The 19,586-nt window shown below is 39.9% G+C and overlaps 2 protein-coding genes across 11 annotated transcripts in view; both read right to left on the bottom strand.

The window, feature by feature from the left end:
* Positions 1-2,638: 2,638 nt before the first annotated feature.
* e2f6 (E2F transcription factor 6) lies at positions 2,639-8,225 on the bottom strand. Its single transcript, XM_005929890.3, has 9 exons — positions 7,945-8,225; positions 7,221-7,523; positions 6,597-6,631; positions 6,351-6,406; positions 5,896-6,082; positions 5,496-5,651; positions 4,657-4,771; positions 4,286-4,436; positions 2,639-3,209 (listed from the first exon to the last, which is right to left on the bottom strand). The coding sequence occupies exons 1-9, from the start codon at positions 8,059-8,061 to the stop codon at positions 3,151-3,153; spliced, it is 1,179 nt and encodes a 392-aa protein (XP_005929952.1). The 5' UTR covers positions 8,062-8,225; the 3' UTR covers positions 2,639-3,150.
* Positions 8,226-10,469: 2,244 nt separating this feature from the next.
* myt1la (myelin transcription factor 1-like, a) overlaps positions 10,470-19,586 on the bottom strand; it is an 88,382-nt gene continuing 79,265 nt past the window's right edge. For 8 of the 10 annotated variants that reach the window (XM_005929886.3, XM_005929887.3, XM_005929889.3 and 5 more), the window contains 6 exons: positions 19,284-19,505; positions 18,963-19,054; positions 18,673-18,776; positions 17,579-17,722; positions 16,013-16,075; positions 10,470-14,136 (listed from right to left, as the gene is read on the bottom strand). In XM_005929886.3, coding sequence (XP_005929948.1) covers positions 13,996-14,136; positions 16,013-16,075; positions 17,579-17,722; positions 18,673-18,776; positions 18,963-19,054; positions 19,284-19,505 — 766 coding nt within the window. In that variant the 3' untranslated portion in view covers positions 10,470-13,995. The remainder of the gene's footprint in view (positions 14,137-16,012; positions 16,076-17,578; positions 17,723-18,672; positions 18,777-18,962; positions 19,055-19,283; positions 19,506-19,586) is intronic. The other 2 variants (XM_005929888.3, XM_014336028.2) reach the window with 1 other exon arrangement.

Here is a 19,586-nt window from a genome sequence, read left to right as displayed (position 1 = left end):
GAAAGGCAAGAGAATCGGGCCATGACGTCAGAAATTCTGACAGGCTGTTCTTTGTGGGCGTTACCTATTTTCAATCAGCCAATAGGGAGCGTTGCTGTGGGCGGGGTTAGTTTCAAAGATGAAAGGCAAGAGAATCAGGCTGTGACGTCACAGTCAACTCAACTCCTTAAAAGCAGGTGAAACAGCACACTGGACAAGCACGTTTCTTACTTACAGTCACGAGCGACTCATTGGATGAACTTTTGTTCTGCTTCCCTCATTCTTATCTCAATATCTGTTTTTAGCTTTGTTAGCTTTGTTTCAAATGTCAGAAATGAGCAACCAAAAAGCAAAAGCAGAATTTGTGTGCACTGTGCCAAAAGGTGCACTGGACAACCTTATTCAGGACCAGTATGAGATCCAAGCTGGACAACTCACTGATGAATCAGTTTCATGCAAAGTGAAAATGAGCAGTACCACCAACGAAAAAGGGGATCAGACTTGTTGCGTTTTCATCTCAGGTCAGGAAAATACCATCACCTTTGACCTTGAGATGAACCATCTGAAACAGCAGCTTCAGCAGAGTGACAGCAAAATCCTGATCCTCAAACAGGAGAAGGAAAGTCTGTCTGCTGAGCTTGCACAACTTCAGAAATATGAGGCCTCTCTGGAAGAAACTCTGTCTAATGAGAAAACACACAGAGAGAATCTGGAGCAGGAGAAGAAAGTCCTGGAGGAAGAAAATAAGAAAGTCCTGGAAGAGCAGAAAATGGTGACGGTGACGGACACAAATGAAATGCAGAGAAAAACGGATGAGCAGACAAAAGAATTAGCGGAGGCAAAGACAGAGACAGTAGAAACGGTAACCCCAGAGAGATACATCCTCCAGACGTATCTGAGCGCAGATGAGCTCAACCAAATACAGGAGACAAAGGCTGAAATATCACCATGGGAGAAAGCACGGAAAATGGAGGATAAGTTGTGTGTGAACAGACTGATCCAGTTGGTGGTTTCACAGGCCATAGAAAAAGTCTCCTCTAAATACAAGCTTTTCACAGAGCGCCTCACTCCTAACTGCATCAGCGATCGCCTCATTCAGAAAATCTGGCCTGAAATTGAAACAATGAAACATTTGGATCTGTCCTCAAAACGGCTGAAAAATCTTGACAGGGCCATTCTCAAGGATCTTTGCATAGCACACAACTGCAAGGACAAGTATTTGATTTTTAATTTGAGGGAACAGCTCGATAACTTTACTGTCCCAGCCTTCACAAAACACCTCTTTGCATTACCAAGAAGAGTACTCAGTGTCTCTAAAAACAGGCAAGAGTACAAGGAAGTGGTGAAAACTGTCATTGAAGATGTGGTAATGCACACTATGAACCAAAGAAAAAAGTCAGCAGATCCAGATATAGTTGAGTTTACTATACAGAGGCTTAACGGTAAGATGTGGAACAAAATTGTGTCCAAAAACTACAAAATGTCCTTGGAGAACATTGAACAACTCAGCCTGACAATATACACTGAACTCCAAGAAACGTGGCCTCCTTCAATACTGAGGTCAAGCAACTCATTGGTTGACAAACTAATCATGGCAGCCTTCAAAAAACATGCCAAACTGAGGAGACCAAACATCATCTTTAGGGTTTTCTCGTGTGCACGCTAAAATTGAACTGACACGTGCATGTAATTATGTGACAGAACTCTTAAATTGGCTTAAAATATTCATGTAGATTGGGCATCTAAATGAACTTTTCAAACCAGAGTGGTTAAAAAGAAACTCTTCTCCCAACTTCCTTCCCTCATCACCAACTGGCCAAGGCAGATGGCCACCCCATCCCAGAGCCTTGGTCTGCCGGAGGTTTCTCTCTTTTAAAAGTGAGTTTTTCCTTCCCACTGTCGCCAAAGTGCTTGCTCTAGGGGGTTGGAGTTTTTCTGCATTATTGTAGGGTCTTGACCTTACAATATAAAGCACCATGAGGGAAGTGTTGTTGGGGTTTGCTGCTGTTTCTTACATCAAAATGTCCAATTACAACAGGACATTTGAAGTTCAGAAACAGCGCCAAACCAAGAAAAACAAAATAAAATAAAAAATTTAAAATAAAAAAAACTTTGAATTTGTGCTTTGTTTTATTTGCTGTAAATTTGCTAAGAATGTCATATAAGATTAGAATTGTGTGTCTCAATATCATGTATAATAGCATCACCCTGTAGTTCAATTTGAAGTGGATGTCATAGTAATGTCTTTCTGTATGTGTGTATAAACCGGTGCTGAAAAAACTCCGGAGACACTCAAAGTATGACCGGTGTTTGAAGTTAGCTGGTTACATTTGCTTAGATATTCTACTTTCCGTGTTCCAGATCCCCAGAATTGATATTTTTATTGAATGGTCTTTTCTGCCTGTCTGTGTGCCATGCAGTTTTCAAGATTAAAGACCTTGACAAAGAAAAAAAAAAAGCTCCCACTCCTGGAAATGCATCTAGCCTTCATAACAATATTATTTTAAACACAATAATTAACCATAAGGCCTTTGATGAGGTGTTTCAGAAAAGAGAATTGAGTAAGTGTAACCAGAGAGAAGAAAAGGTCAGGGGTCACAAAATTCACATATTTAAATCGTTTCAGCTGCTGGTGAAAGAAATGAGCCATCTCCTCAGGTTTATACAAGTTCATTTTTATTCATTACAGCATCTTGGAGGTGTGTTTCTAAATGAAAGTTCAAACCAAGATGAAAATATTCATATATCAGGACATAAACACTGATACAAACTCAAAATACAAAGAGGTAAAATATTTTACAGGAAATGTTCGTCAGTAAATAACTGTTATGTGTATTACAAGGCCTCCAGAATCTCTGCACTCATCTGCAGAATGGAGGCTCAGCAGCTCAATTCCCCCAAAGTCTTTCATACAAAACTGAATCTCCAAACATCTGGGTTAAACTGTTCTCATCCACATCAGTTACATGAAACATGGTGCCAAATGATCCATAAATAAAGTCCCCATCATGCCAGGACTCAGCTGACGACGTTCAGCTGAATATCATTTAGCTGACAATTCATTTCTGGATCTTTCCAGTCAAAACCGTTTTCAGAAATGTTTTGCAGTTTCTGTTAATGCTTTCAAATTCCTTGTGCTGAACCCTGAAATCAGACGATATCTTCTGGAGATCAGCTGGTAGCTACGTGCTCTGTGTGGGACTCTGTGGGACTCTGTGGAATCGAGGTCTCTGCAACAGCAACAACAGCATCATGACCATGAATTCAGACTACAAACATCAGCTGAGTTACATTTAGTGTTTATGCTCACCCATAAAAGAAACTGCAGAACCCAAGTGCAAAAACATACTCGAGGTCATTTAGAGAGTTTTATTACATAATCAAGCTTTCTGAGCGCACTGAGATCTGATCATGTTTATTGCTCCTGGCCCACTGCTTTCACTGAAATGTTATTCAATCTAGTGCAGAGGCTCATGAGGAGGAAAGGGCTTTCCTGATGCATCCTCCATCAGAGGGGTATACTACAAAGCAAGTTTAACATATCCAAGCTTTGTTTATGTTAGCTGCTTTGACAAAACCTAAAACCTCAGTCAAAGATTTCATGCATCACAAAGGTGGTTGTCTAGATTCCGGTGACTCAGGCTTTCTGCTTTAGGACAACTTCGATGCATCACTTCATTCTTAAGAGGAAAATGGATCAACTGAGAGCCGCCTGTTTCTGTCAGACACATTTGTGATGTCATAATTGAATAGATTTACTACTGAGTGCTCCCATTTATTGTTGTAACAGATCAGCTGCACATTGGAGCTCTGAAACTTTAATGATGGACAGAAAGGCTTAACTTTAGCAATGCCAGTAAAGTACAGCTCAACAGGCTGCATGTCTAAATGGCACTTAAGGCATACTGAAAGTAAAAGAGGCGTGACTGGCTGACTTTAAATGAAAATGGAACATAACTTAATCCAGACAGGTTTATGTAATCGGCATAAGTTACCATGGTGATCTAGCTAGTAAAAGAGCCAATAATGTGACCCTAAAAGCTCAGACTTTAGGCTCAACATGCCTCACTAACCCACTGATCTCTCTTTAAAGTACACTCCACAGCTAAATATGTAGGTATAAAAACTAGTCACATAATAAACCCACTGGCCATGATAAATACAGGTCCTGATGGTCATCTGCACTGAGCTCATTTATACACGGTGTGTAGCTCAACACTAAACAGTCTCAATATCAACCTGAACCAGTTGAGTTACTGAAACCTCAGGTTTTATCACCCTGTGTTACTCTGTTTTTTCCTTTTACCTCTGTGCAGTGTGGTCGTCTTTATCCGGCTTTCCTCCAGTGTCACAAAGCAGCCGCTCATCTCTTCTGTCACAGCTTCACCCGTCCCAATATCGCAAGTCATCATCATGATGGGGCCTTTCCCCCCCTTCAAGTGGACCTGGATGCTGTCCTGCACCAACACACATGCATGAATGTACCCCGAGTTTCAGCGTACGTTTAGAAAAATTTATCATCAGGTTTCGAAAAACAACAAAAACAATGATTACTTTACACACTATTTTAATCATGCTACATTTATTGGAGTTGAACTCAGATAAAAGAGACCAGATCATCCTGAAAATGAACTTTATCCTAGTCTGTGATATTTTAGTATTTTTATGTTGTTTTACCTCTGTCGGTGCAGGAACCTCCAGTTTGGTTTCCTCTGGAGCTTTGACGACGATCACGGTCTGCTCCTGGAAAGCTTCGAGCCGGCTGATGTCCTCATGGGTCACGTAGGCCAATGTGCAGGAGGACAGTTAAAGAAAACTATCTTCTATTCACTTAACAGTTATTACAGGGTGGTTTTAGACCTCACGGTTTCTTTTCATGCCAATGACGAAAGTGACATTTTAATCTTTATAGAGTGTCAGGAGTGATGCTCTCAGATGTGCAGCTAGAGTAAATCGTTGACAGATTTTCTGTTCTCTCATCTAACCTGCAGTAACTAATGTAATGGCCACAAGGGGGCAGTGGAAGCACAAATATGGAATTATAATAAGAATACAATTATAATTGAATAAAATAATACAATTATAATTGTATTCTTAAAATCTCGAAAGCAAACTCTGCAAACCAGGGGCTGTTTCTGTATCAGCAGGTGTGACACCAAGTGGCATTTAATTAAACTGCAGGTTTTTTTCATGCATGAAGAGAGGACGTTTTGGTGCTCAGAGGTTTTACAGAAAGCCAGAGGAGTCTCAGCTCACTTGGAGTTTTGTTTACTCAAGCATAACATACTTTTCTTTTTAAATAAAGAACATTTACATTAATTTCCATTCAAATTGGCAAAAACAAACTTCTTACCTTTACTGTAAATGACCTAGTCATGCAAATCGACCTGTTTTTAGGCTCATTCTGAGAAAGGAAAACTTTGACGTGGTTAAATCATGGTTTACATTCAGGAGCATTGTTTTCATTACTTCTGTTCAAACTGTCCTGAGTCCCTGATAGAAATGCAGAAGGATATAGAGCGTTCTGCCACTCGTCAGTCATGTCAAACAGCTGCTGGGCGCAGCTTTTGATGAGGCTGTCAAGTGTGTCCTCCACCAGCTTTAGGTTCTCCAGCTCTCTCTGGAACTTCTGCCTGCTCTTTAGCAGAAAGCTGGAGATTGGACAGCTTCCTCTGGACAGACAACAAGTTCACTGTTACACTGTGTTACACAGACAGCGCACAGGACCTTAAGTTTAATTAAGAAAACAAAAACTAAACAAAACATCTTTAAGCAACCTCTTTCTACTGATAGAAACCCAAGAGATGTCCGTGAAGACCCATAAAGAGACCAAAAAATTTATTTTGTCAGTGTTTAACATTAAACGCACAAAGTATTCAGAACTCAACAGTAAGAAATTAACTTTTGCTCACTCACATCCACTTAACCTTATTGGCCGTCTGCTTCTCAATGACGTTGAAGCCCTCCAGGACGTTGGTGATGTCATAAACTCGTCGCCTGCGGGTCTGCAGGCTTTTCGTCACCTCCCGGAGGTCGATCGTGCCATCGGGCGACATCAGCAGAAGTTCCAGGAAGCGCACTGTCAAAACTCCCAGAGACGCATCTGAAACCACCATGACACTCAGAGGCGGAACAAGGGGATAAAAACATTTTAAGTCTACATCTTTCTATGTTATCCACTAAAAGATGTTGCAAACACAGCACAGGTTAGGACTACACACCACGTGGCTGTTAAAGTCCCAATCCGTGAGTCTCCAGTTGGCTGGCTGAACATTTACTCGATCTTGTCCACTACTTCTCTGTATTTCAAATCTAACCTAACCCTAATAAAAAAAATCGGAATAAATAATAAATATCAAAGAAGGATGCACCTTGTCGGGTGGATATCCTGGTCTGTATCATCTCTTTTAAATGACTGAGGATTTCCCTGGAAAGAAAGATAAAAAATGAACTAAATTCACTTATCATTTATCGTTAAAATGTTTGAAAAGATAAGAAAAGGCAGTGGAATTACAACTTGACCGCCATTTGTAAAATGTAGCAAGAAAGCAAAAAGAAAAAAAAAAAGAAAAAAAAAAAGAAGAAGCATTTTGGGTTGTTTTGGGTTTTTTTTTTACCTTTTTGTTCCTAAATTCATCTTGGCATCTGGTTCCTAAAGTTCAAAAAGTGAAAACAAAGCGGATCAAAGTCAGAATGATTTCATGTCCACCAAAAAGTGATAAAACACCAACTTATTCACACCAAAACATAAGAATCAACCCAAAAAGAAACGATCAATTACAAGCTGATTGTTTAAATACATGTTTTCAAACACTGTGGTTAATAAATTAAACAATATTGTAACTGCTTATACACTCAGTTATGTCTTCAACGTAAAATATATATTCAGTAAGTCACTAGTTTGGAACTGACAAGTAAACAAAATCAAAACAAAAAAGTTTTTAACTTAAAAAAATGCATCAACGTGACGTGACATCCCTTTATCCCCCCACTCAACTAAGGTCATAATCTGGTCAAAAATGACTCCAAAGTTCCTCACAGTGGTACTGGAGGCCAAATACATTCTAGTACTCTCACTCCCAAATCACAGGTCATCGAGGCCTTTATGTATTTAACAAAACTGGCAAACTTGGCACTTACAGACCGACGCTGTATGACTCTATACAGGGAACAGCAACCAGCTGTGAACTGGACCTTACTTTACATCACACAAAGAAATGTAGAGATAGACATTTTCTTACCTGCTTATGTGGAGTAGGTCTTCGTGCAAAAGGTATAACAGGAACATTAACTTCCTCCTCCTCTTCCTCCTCCTCCTCACCCCCTCCTCCTCCAGCAGCCCACTGATCCTCCTCCTCGGACGACTCGGCCCCCCATTGACTGAGCAGACCCAGGGCTCCGTCCAGGCAGGGGGGCATTATGGGAATGGCGTCGCTGCTGACGCCCTCATCCGAGATGTCCTCTGGCAAGAAGTGGTCTTCACAGATTAGATGCTGCTCTACAGAGTCCTGCTTCTCCGTCTCCCTCAGCGCTGCAAGCCACACCTGAACACAGTTACAGTTAGTCTTTATTGATCTCTAGTTTGACTGGCTGGGGTTTTACTCCATCACAGATATTGTGATACAGGGCCAAATTGGTAACCTGGGAGTTATTTGTGATTAAAACTGCATTTATCTGGTAGAAATAAAAAGAAAACAATATTTACTCGTCTACTGGCCAAACTAGCTTTAAATAGCGTAAACAGCATAGCTGATTCCATGTTTTGGAAATGGGTTCCTGTTCACTCCAGCTGTGTAGTAAATGAGCTAACACATGTCATCAGGGTTATTTAAACAGCAGCTGTTTAACTGGCATCATGTTACCATCATGTTAGCCGGTAGAATCAGATATAAGGGATGCTAACGATCGCTATTCAAACATGTAGCTTGTAAATATGTTGTAACTCTCAAAGTTTTTTGACCCTACCTGGACACGCGCAGGGTCCTGGGGGAAGTTGAAGAACCTCTTCTTGGGTCTGTTGAAGAGCCCCCGGCTAACATTAACCATGCGGTTCGGACACCCAGAGACGACACACTTCACCATGGTAATCGTCTCTTCACCGCCCAGCCTCAACACACCGAGCGGGCAAAGCGCACATCCGCAGCTCGTTTGTAACCGTTAGCACACGGGGAATAAAAACCCGCCACAGCACGACTGGTTTGTTTGTGTCGTCTTCCACGCCGGAAATGGACATGTTTTCACCCGGAAGTACAACAACGCAGGCCAACGATTGCGATAACGCATGTGCGCCCTCTACCGAACTTGTGGTTTTAGAATTATTTATGGATTTAATTTCTTTTTAAAGCTTTATTCACATATCACAGTTTGTTATTTACAATGTTTGTACAGCAAAAATTATGTCCAATTGTATTTAGACAAGCAGACATTGAACTTCAGCAGGCTGGTTTGAAACTTCATAAAAAAGTGACTTATGTGACTTTGAAAGTGGCATTGTTGTTGTTGCTAGAAAGGCAATATGCAGATTTCTCAAACTGCTCAGTTTGCTCACACAACAATCTCTAAGGGAGGGGTCTCAAAGGGAGACAAGGCAGCCTACAGAGAGGAAATCCTGAAGCTGGCAGCATGGTGTTCAGAGAACAACCTGGCACTGAACAACAAGAAAACCAAAGAGGTCACTGTCGCCTTCAGGAGGCACAGCACAGACTTAGCCCCCTTATACACCAACGGGGAGTGTGTGTTCATATGTATAGTGCTGCAGAAACTGTGCACCTCACCCTCCTTTCTTCTCCCACATGTTCGCACTGAGTAGGAGATGCTCTGTATCTCATTGTACATCTGTATAGTAACAATAAAGGCATTCTATTCTATTTTATACTAAACAGCAATTCTGCCTTGTTGCTGGGGCAGCACCATCTCTGCTGTGGACAGAAAGTGACTGAACAGGCAAATCCATGGGGCCAGCTCTGCTCTAGGATGCCCTCTGGACCCAGTGGAGGTGGTGAGTGACCAGAGAATGGAGGCTAAGCTGTCATCCCTGTTGGACAACATCCCCTCTATTTGATCTTATCCTGTTCCTTGTTTTTCTTCATTTTTGCTGCTTGTAACTTGTACTGTCCACTTTCTGCCGTGACCTAACAAATTTCCCACGTGTAATAAAGGTTTATCTTATCTTGATGCCAGAGGAGAACAGCCAGACTGCTTTGAGCTTGTAGGAAAGCATCAGAAGCTCAAATAATAAGTACTTACAACCAAGGTATGCAGAAGACCATGTTCAACCTTGAAGGAGATGGACTACAGCAGGAGAAGACCACACCAAGTACCACTCCTGTCAGCTAATAACAAGAAACTGAGGCTAGAATTCACACAGGCTCACCAAACTGGAGAATCACAAGACTGGAAGAACATTAGCAGGTCTGACGAGTCAATTTCTGCTGACATTCAGAAGGTAGGGTCAACAACACGAAAGCTTGGCTCTATTCTGCCCTCTATCAGTGGTTCAGGATAGTGTTATTGGTGTGATGGCATGGGGGACATTTTCTTCCAAACTTTGGGCCCCTAAGTGTCGCTTGAGTATCCTTTAAATGTTACAGCTTACCTGAGTATCTTTGTTGACCATGTTCATTCCTGTATGAACAGTGTACCCATCTCTGATGGCAACTTCCAGCAGGGTAATACACCATGTCAGAAAGTTGGTTTCAAACTGGTTAATTGATCATGGCAATGAGTTTGCTGCAAAAAAAAATGTGCGATGCTATCACGTCAATATGGACAAAAATCACAGAGGATTGTTTTCAGCACCCTGTTGAAACTGTGCCATGAAGAACTAAGGCAGCTCTCAAGACAAAAGGGATCCAACCTGGTACTAGTAAGGTATTGGTAACCTGAAGAAAATCACTGGTTCAGATCAAACACTTACGTGCTTGTAGGTGCCACCAGTAGTAGATAGTAAGATCCTGACCAGCTGCAGAAGCTGTGTATGCTATCCCATTTCTGTTAAGTCCATCAATAAACTACCTAGGACTCAGAGTTAGGGATTGGGCCGATTTAATGTCCACCCCTCCTTACAGAATTCTTGCCCACCTAAACCAAATAAAATTTAAAATATGCTTATCTAGAATGTGGCTAAAACAAAAACCCAGCCTTAACTCTAATGCGTTTCATCAGTACCCAGGTAGATATCCCTGAACTACTTTAGGTACTGAAACTAGCCAGTGCATCCTGGGAAGGCTTGCTTTACTGGAGATGGTCTCAGACTCAAACTACCATTTGTCAAGGTCACACAGATCCTTACATTTTCCTTTTTCCTACATTATAGTGGTTTTAATGGTTTGGCAAATTGGTGTATATTCTATTTTTCAGTCACAAAGGTAACTGGGCAACTGGATCTCTTTTCATTGGTGTATAAATAATAAAAATCCCTAAATGTCTGCCGACTGCACACTATTAACATAACTAACTGTCAGCTTTAAAAATGACAAACAAAGTGAAGGTTATAATCAGTGTTGCAACACAAGATTTATTCAGAGCAAGAGATGCCAACACCAGCATGATAAAAATTGTACAAACTTCACAAGTCAAATTAAAATATCACATAGCAACTCATGACCTTAAACATACAGCAAAAATATCAACAGAAACCCATGCCATGTGGTAAGAAAACTGCTGTCGAAAGTTTTGCAAGTAACAGAGAAAAAGGGGTAAAAGGAGAGAAAATGAATGTTGTATAAAAACCCCTTATCTGTGCACTGCTGAAAAGAAACGATCATCTTCATAAATTGATGATTTCACAAATATTCATATGGATTTTCTTTTGCATTCTAGCGTGTCACATGTTAGTGTTGAGATTCTCTATGTAAATAGTTACAGTTTAGCTTTTACATCTGTTATTACAATATCTAGTCTATCGACTGTCTTTAAATGGCAGAATTGTGCTTTTACTCCCATTTCCTTTGTTATCAGTAAGAATAACTGACTAAATAAAAAATACAAGCTGTCAGTCTATCTAACGCAGAAGTTTACTGGCAGGAAGCTGCAGACGCCAAGTTCTGGACGAAGATGTAAAAGTCAGGGAATGAGACTTTGCAGTAAATGTCCAAAGAAGTCTTAAAAGAAAACTCCCCCTTTTGCAGTTTGTTTCTCCCTTGTGTGGAAAAAAAAATACATAAAAAATGTATTTTAGTATGATGAGACAATTTGTAGTTTTTTTACACAAGTAAATATTTTCCCCTCATTTATATTCATATCTAGACGAGCTGGTTATTTGTGCAGGTTTAAATATATCAGCACATACTGCTGCACCTGATTACACAGAAATGCAGTTTAGTTTCCATAAAAGATTTATCAACATTTCTGTACTTTGAAGTTTCAGCTTTCATTAGTACCGCTTGTCTAAAAACTTTCATATGGATACCAGCTGTATCAAGTGTTTCTGCTGGTAATTATGGTGGTGTAATTATGTATTATTTAGAAACAATCCAATAAATTGCTTTCCTTTAAACATTAAATTGAACTTTTATGCTTGTATAAGTGAGGAAAATTTCACCCTTTCATCACTTTAACTGTCTAACTGCTATAAGTAAGCTGTATAGTGCAAGTTTCAAAATTTGTCTTTATCTATGTATTACAATTTCAAACAAATATATTTTAAAAATATACTCAAACATTTCCACCCTAGATTCTCACGAGGCTCCTGGATCATATACAGTGATACTATTCATGTCTTAATTTGGTCCAGAGTGGCTTTACAGTAATATATCAGTCAGCATATGCAGAGAAGCCCATCAGATGTGCAAATGTTTAAACATTTTGCATCGCATAAACACAGTTTCCCATCATATTATCTGTTTCTATAAAGAATTAGGTTTGATTTATACTTGTTGTTAGTGTTATTAGTGGGTAACCTAAAGTTACACTTGGTTGAATTAATCTTCTGGAAACATTGGGGGTTGTAATCGGCTTACAACATATAAACACGTTTTTATGTACACACAGAAAACATATGAGATTTTTTCAACTCATTTTGGAACCACGCACCCTCCTTCCATTCTAACCAACACAGGCCTGTTACATCCCAAGTAACCCAAACATGAGCCCAGGTCTCAGGAGGTTAAGTCCTCCAGGAGTCATCTTACAATGTCTATGCAGAAAATAAAAGGGCACTACAGTTTTCCACTCTGTTGACACCATATTTTGGAAAAGATGGCAGACATATTAAAAAAATGATTATTGTCTTATTATCCAGTGCAAACACGTTTTAGAATGTGTCTGCATACCAAAGAGGAGATCCTGAACTGTGATGTTTCAGACAAAAGCTTGACCGTGAAGACGTTTTCTTCTGCTAAATCTTGGACTGTGAAATAAAGGAGACTGGGGAGAGACCACAGGGGGAGTTTTCCCTTAAATAAATCAACTCAGTGAAATTTGCTTCAAGTTGCTTTCCAACAGGCATCTCCAGCACAAAGTCTTATCAAAGTCAGTTTCCACAAACTCGCTGTACAGTTTTTGCTTCATTTACCACGTGATAATACTTTAACATACTCCAATAAAGTGCATGCATGATCGACGGTGTTGAGAAAACATGTTCCATCAGTACTGTGATTTCAGACCGAATGTCATCAGTAAGGCCGATTCAGATCAAATACTCAGTCGGTAAATTCAGTGCACAGACGTCACGACTGCTGGCTCTAGTTTTCATTCATCTTTTTCAATTACAAAGACTTAAAAAAGAAAAAAAGAAAAGCGGTGCTTGGTCATCACGTCGTCTGGCATCATGTCTCATTGTGGCTCAGACAACAAGATGCATGACTGGAAAGACGTTTTCTACAGAACGAGTGCAATATACAATGAAGGATGGGAACTTTGACCCTGTTAGTCCAGCGGAGCCGTCAGCCTCGAGAAAGAAAAGTCATATCTACAGATCCGTTTGCCTGCTAAGTGCCTCTTAACGGGCAATAAAAACATCAAAACATGGAAACAAAGGTGTCCCTGTGCAAAGTCGAACATGACAGAACCAAAGTCCTCTCACCCGTGTCAGATTCCTAAAACATGATTGTAGTAAAAGGTTTATACAAAACGCAATACATTTATAGTTAGTAAAAAGATCTATCAGCTCTTTTCTAGTTTTATTCATAAGAAATTGCATATACCCAAACAACTTTTTTTCATATAGATTGCATCCCATATCTAAACAAACGCTTTAATATTATCATACCAATATTGCTGACACGTTGTTCTATTAGCTAGTCGAGGTTGATGATTTCAAATAAATTCACAATGGCAGATTGTCTCCTATATTTTCTGTAGCCATTGGTCTTTCCACTGGCACTCCCTCCCACGAACAAAGAAAAAGCGGGCCGCGGAACAGGACAGCTTTGAAACGGAACAACTCCGAAGGGGATGATGGGATTTTGCACCAGAAAGTTTCCGTGTCGTGATGTTTGAAATCTTCTTGCTCATAGCATCGCTTCTTCTCATCATTGCTAAAGATTTACATTAGTGTCCGCTTCCAGACATTAAGAGGAAAACAAAAAGAATTAATGAGCAACTTCCAAGCTTGTGAGAAGCTTTTCAGAAGTGGTTGCTCTTCATGTTCCAGTCGCCGCTCTGCTCCCTGTTAAACCCGTGACGCCCAGTTTGTATTTTTTTTTTTTCTGATGTATGAAAAAAATCGCATTAAAATAAAAAATGATTCAAGCTTACAATAAATAAATACATACATATACACTAGAATGTGCATACATTAGCAGCTATAAACAGTACATCACATTATATTAGGTCATATGAAAATGTACAAAACGTGAATGTTCATTTAAAACCTTTTTTTTCAAAGCAAGGCAACAACAATCAACATAATAAAAAAAGAGATACCCATGGAGTTGAGAGCATTACCGCAGAAGAAATTAAAGAACTAATGATAGATTACAGCAGCAAAAAACAACCCACTCCGTGCTTTTTCCACTTTTTTTCCCCCCATTTGTTGCTTTTGCTTTGCATTTGTTGTTCCGGCCTCAGTCAAAGTTAAACCTGGATGCCCTGCACGGCCTGTTTGATGTTCTCCAGCAGCGCCTTGTTCTCCGGGCTCTGGTACTGGTCCTGGTGGGTGTACATGTCTGTCAGTGTACTCACATAAGTGTCAAAGTTCTGTTCATTCATTGGTTCCTGTGAGGGGAAAGAAACCCATGTAGACACAATCAGGTGGGATAAAGGTGGCGGTTTATTTTCACTCAGACACTGGGGGGAGGTTTGGAAGGCAGGCGGGCGGCAGGGGGAGGAAGGGACACCATTGGGAAAGCATGGCTTCACTAAAATACTCCCTTTCTAAAAAGTAAATGTACGATATTTGATGTGATATCAGCCGATTATCTACGAAAATGCAACTCCAAACCATGCAAAAACCAGGTGAGAGATGGTTAGCTGGTGGGTATATGAAAGGTTAATGTTTAGCACATGGAGACAAAATTGTGATGATAAAAACTAATGGGATGCTAATGAGCAGATGGGAAAGACATAACTGGAAAGTCATGTTTGCCAACTGGGAGTTTTGGTGGTTCAAGTACTTCTCTGGGAGAGTGCAGCTTTGGCTTCAGGAATTTTGGTGGGTTATTTGATGATTGCCCACCTTAAATGTCACATTATGTTATAGAGTCACTATAGTCTTTGAGGTCTTCACTGACCTCCATTTAATACTTGGCATTTATAGGTTTTAAGGGACACTAATACAAATGACTATTTCGGTGCCTGAGCCAGTTGCCCTGCACTTAACTGCACTGCTGGCATTGCATCCTGCTAACTTCACACTGACTCAGCCAATCAAAGAATTTGAGTCCAGAGCCTCAAAAAGCCAATGATCCGTCTTTAATTGGCACATAAAAGTCAAATATCCACGTCTCAAGTTAAATGATTCACACACTTTCATTGTTATTAGCCTCTTTAATGGTCATGATTGGTCATAATACCCCCATTAGATGCCCTCCTGTACTAAGAGGAGACAGGAAGGTTGTTATCATCCATTCTAATCACTGATCATTGTAATCCTTAAATGAAGCGATCAACTGAGCCCACTAAGAGGTCTTTCTATTGTTCATTTAAAGGGCTTTAAATGGACAATAAAAAGATTTCAGTTATGTATGCTCTTTAATTAATAAGTCAATTTAGATCTTAGACAACCTACCTTTAATACTAGTACTGCCAGAAGACTGTTATCACCCACTGTAATCAGTAGGATAAAAAAAAAATCCCAGTGACATGCCCACCGTTAAATGAGGTGATAATAGACTACTGAGCTTACTAGTTGATGGAAGAGGCTGCCTGCGGGCAAATCTATGGGACTGACAGGAGTCATTTAATGGACTGAAAACAGTTAAAAGATGTGTGTGAATCTGGTTTCAGTGTATGTGCCCACCGAATAATGCTCATTTTAGCTTTTCAGTGCTGGTGCAATAGCAAAGCAGATAATGCCGTTCGACTATAGACACCATAAAAAGCAGGACTTGGCTTCTGGGACTGAAAGAAAGAAGCGTAAACCAACTTTCTTTTTACTGGCCACCAGGGGGCGATACCTATGTTTACAGACATACTTCAGTTCATAAAGTAGTCAAGGGGATTTTACCTCTCTAAGTACTTTCCTGATGAGTTTATAGGTTTAGTTTATAGGTAAGCGAAAAAAACAAAAAACATTACGTCATTAAGGCGCAGAATTGCAGTTAATGTCACGTTATCTAATGATCTATCTATCTAATGATTTCAGCATTTCAGTGCAGTCAGAAAAAACAAAGCAGGAGAATTTCTCACACTCTCTGCTGGGGCTAAATTTGATTTAAAGATAGATTTAGCTTCTCAATATATTTTTTGTCATAAAGAGGAAAAGCGATTATCTACAGTTGATGTCACTATCAACATGGCTGAGTTGAAAGCTGCAGGATAAATGGATAGCTAGGATGTGCCTATGCCACAGTGAGCTACAGGAATTATAGGAAGGGGGGATGACAGTGCAGAAGAGAAGGATAATTGGATAAAGGATAAATGGATCTCTTACTCTGGGAGGCATCTGTAAACAGCAGTTATGCTTTACTGGGGCCTCTTTCTGTGGCAGCGGTCTCTATAGGAGAGGGTGTACAGAGAAGTCTATTAGCCCGCTAGACACACAGCGGCGGTCACAAAGCTTCATAAGCTACACCGAGGAGTGAAAAAAACATAATGTCCACCTTAACAAGTCTTTTCGTCCTGCAGCTCTGTTCAGACTGCAGCAAGCTTCCAGTTTCTGAATAATTTTAAAGTCAGAACGAACTGAAAGAGGTATAAAATGCCAAAAATAAAGAGACAACTGAGAGAACAAACTGTTACACTGCGAGCTAAATTAGAATCAAAGATTTTAAGTCCTGCAGTGTGAACAGAACTTTGGATTCAGTTCAGTATTTCTCTGGTAATGAGATCGCGTCTTTCTGAGAATTCCTTGTTAAGGCGAATATTTTTCTTACAGTGTGATATGAAGCATTCCCGCCCATTAAAGGAAGAAGGAAAGGAAGCAGAGAGTCCAGTTATCAAGCACCTCCTGTTTTTACTGCTTTAAGAGATTATCCAATTAGCCCCAGTCTTCTTCCGACACTGAGACAACATGACGTTAAAACAGCCATGAGCAACTTCACTGAAAGTCAACCAAAAACAAAAAAGCAACAACAAAAGAAAGAAAACAACGGGCCGTTTCTTTATGTGAAAATCTGTGAGGCGTTTCAAAGCACAGGAGAAGCACAGCATGAACTGCTGGGAGGAAAAAAAAGAAGAAGAAGGTGGAGAACAGAAAGAAGCAGATGAAGAAAAACCTGAGTGTTGCTAAGGGGGGAAGAAGCTGGAGAAGGCTTTTTAAAAATCCCTGGGTCGAAATCATGAACAGCTGGCCTCAGATCTACATTTCATTTACAACAGGTGAAACAGAAAAGCCTCCAACAAACACTCAAAACACAATCATAACATTTCCTAAGTGGCATTACACAAACTGTAACAGATATAGTAGGTCATGTCAGACAAAGAACATAGAAATAAATACATAGATTTGCATTTCAGTCCATTTTGATTGGATAATGCATGCTGGTTTTAGGCTTTACTACACTCTCACTGCTCTAAAAACTCAGCTTCAGACAGTTGTTTTTTCTAGTCTTGGGTCTGCATGATGTCGGCTAGTGGAGATATCCCAAATATGGTCATCTCAGGCACAGAAGCCCCACCCACCTGGTCTTAAAACCTTCTGTTTATGAGGGGAATTTTTTTAACTGTGACACATTCAAAGTAAAGTCCAAGAATAAAAATAAGATCCCCTTTAAACTGCTAAGAAAGCCAACACTGCTCTAAAACTGCTGTATATTTGTTCTGAGATGTAATTATTTATATTTGTCTTTGTATTTAAAGCATGCTGTATACTGATGTTAAACATACAAGATTTTCAAACCAGTAAATTCAAAATTTTAAATATTTAACTGACATTTATAAGTCTCTAGATATTTAAATTACACGTTAAGGAAGCTTATATTTGTGGTAAAAGAATACTTGTCACATTATTAGTCATCCTAGGTTTACTTCTTCATGCCACAGATGATTTTTTTCTTACCATGTGTGGAAGCTGGATGTTAGCTAGGCTGTTGATGAGCGACTGGCTGAGGTTAGCCAGCTCGTGCAGCAGGGAGTCGTTCTGCTGCTCGATCACCTTGTTCTCCTCCTCGATGGACTTCAGGTTGGTCTCCATAGTGGTTATCTACCGGATGAGGAAATAAATTAGTAGGAGACCTTTTAAAGCTTTTGTATTAATAGTAGTGACATTAGCAAAATGGCTGGGAAGAGTGCAAACAATCAACCAACATTAACTTCAGACAATTTTAGGAGAACTGAGTCAGCATATTGCCCACAGATGTCCTCTCTCCCATGTAGCACACAGCACTTGCATTTGCACTACTGGAGCTGGTTTAGGGAGCCTCCGTGAAAACCCACGATGCCCACCCTAAATGCACTGACTGACTATTAGCTGAAAGATCACACGGATTGTTGTACTCAAAGATGGCAGATTAAACACTGTGTCCGACCCATTGCATTGGACACGTGCACATCTGTCAGGTAAAGTAGGAAAGTCTTGCAGATGAAGGAAGATGCAGATGTTATGTCCGTGCAGGTTCTCAGTCATCCAAGTCACATAACATCTGCATCTTCCTTCATCTTAGGATTTTAAAATGGACCAAGAGGCTTCTTCAATTCTAAACATTTTTTAGAACTAACATTGATCTTCAACAAACTTAAAGAAGTTCTCTTCAACCTCTTAAAAAGCATGTGAAACCAAGCAAGATGGCTGCTGAGGGCAGGATTTTCTTATGAAAGTATTTTTTATGAATGCCAAAAGTTCCTCTAACCCTTTCAGATTAAAAGTCTGAGTGCAGTTAAGGTGCAAGATTTATTCTTCTTATTAGAAGAAAAAGAAAACATTGAAGGTTTTCATGAACTTAAAAAACAGCATCATTTTCAAATTATCAAATAATTAAAATATCGAGTAGAAATGTTTTTTGTCAAATAATGTGACAAAAACATTTCTACTGGAAATAGCAGCTTACTGGGACACCTTTATCTCTGTCTATTACAGGACAGTCTAGTTTCTTACTCAACTAGTGTCTTACGTATTTGTATTTATGTTACATTAACAAACAGAGACCATCTTACTTGTGTCCTCAGTTTTATCATGTCTGACTCCACTTGACTGTTGGACTCATTCAGATCTTTGATTTCTTCATCCAGCTGTTTGATTTCTTCATCGTTCTCGATACCTGAAACAAAAAACCCCAAAAAGATCCATCTCCCCTGACTTAGCGGTCAAAGCAGCATTACCGCATTTTATCACATGTAAAATGTCTAATATAAGGAAATTAGGTTTTTTTCACTCTTTCAGATATATAATAATATATATAATAATTCACTTAGGTTAAAGCTTCTTCTGTTTCTTGAGCTCTGACCTTTGCTTGCTCTTTGTTTGATTGTCAACATTTCCACGCCACTCATCCTGGCTTTCTTCATGGCTGAGGTGGCGCGGGGACAACCGGAGAGACTGAAAAAAAAACCATAAACCAAATGTTTCTCCAAGTTAAAAAATCTATCTTATTTTTGCATAGATAACGTCATATAAATCGCTGCCTTATTTGAAAAACGGTGACCAAAAGCCAACAGCATGTACAGCAGGAGGAGAGGACCTGAATATTGGTCATTATTTACCCCCAAAATTGTATAAAAAAGTTGGAACTGATGACAAACTTTGTTTAAAGTAAGAAAGATCTTACCTCCGGTGGGTCAGGAAGCTCCCACTGACGTGCCCTGAGCCATCACAGCCCGGGGTCGGGCAGGTCATGCCATCTGTCTTGCCAGATTTCCAGACAAACTGCGAGCCATTGACGTAACTGTCCTTTTGCCTCTTTGCCGCAAGGGGACAGCCTGATGCACTGCGATGAGAAGCGTACTTCCCTGTCACATGACCCTGACCATCACAACCCGGCACTGGACACCTGAGAAACAAGTATAAAAGTCTCCGTTTGCTTTTCAAAAAAAAAATTAAAACACTCCACAGTTCTAACCTGAAGTGAAGT

This window comes from Haplochromis burtoni, unplaced genomic scaffold, assembly GCF_018398535.1.
Source record: "Haplochromis burtoni strain Fernald_Lab_line unplaced genomic scaffold, NCSU_Asbu1 Contig_126, whole genome shotgun sequence".
NCBI classification, from domain to species: domain Eukaryota; kingdom Metazoa; phylum Chordata; class Actinopteri; order Cichliformes; family Cichlidae; genus Haplochromis; species Haplochromis burtoni.
The sequence above is the reverse complement of the archived record's forward strand: the minus strand, read 5'-3'. Positions and strand labels throughout refer to the sequence as shown.

Coding starts and splice junctions, on each gene's coding strand:
- e2f6 (XM_005929890.3), bottom strand. CDS start 8,061: ATGGTGAAGTGTGTCGTCTCTGGGTGTCCGAACCGCATGGTTAATGTT. Junction 7,524..7,944: donor AGGACCCTGCGCGTGTCCAG/GTAGGGTCAAAA, acceptor AACTGTGTTCAG/GTGTGGCTTGCAGCGCTGAG. Junction 6,407..6,596: donor ATGAATTTAGGAACAAAAAG/GTAAAAAAAAAA, acceptor CTTTCTTTCCAG/GGAAATCCTCAGTCATTTAA.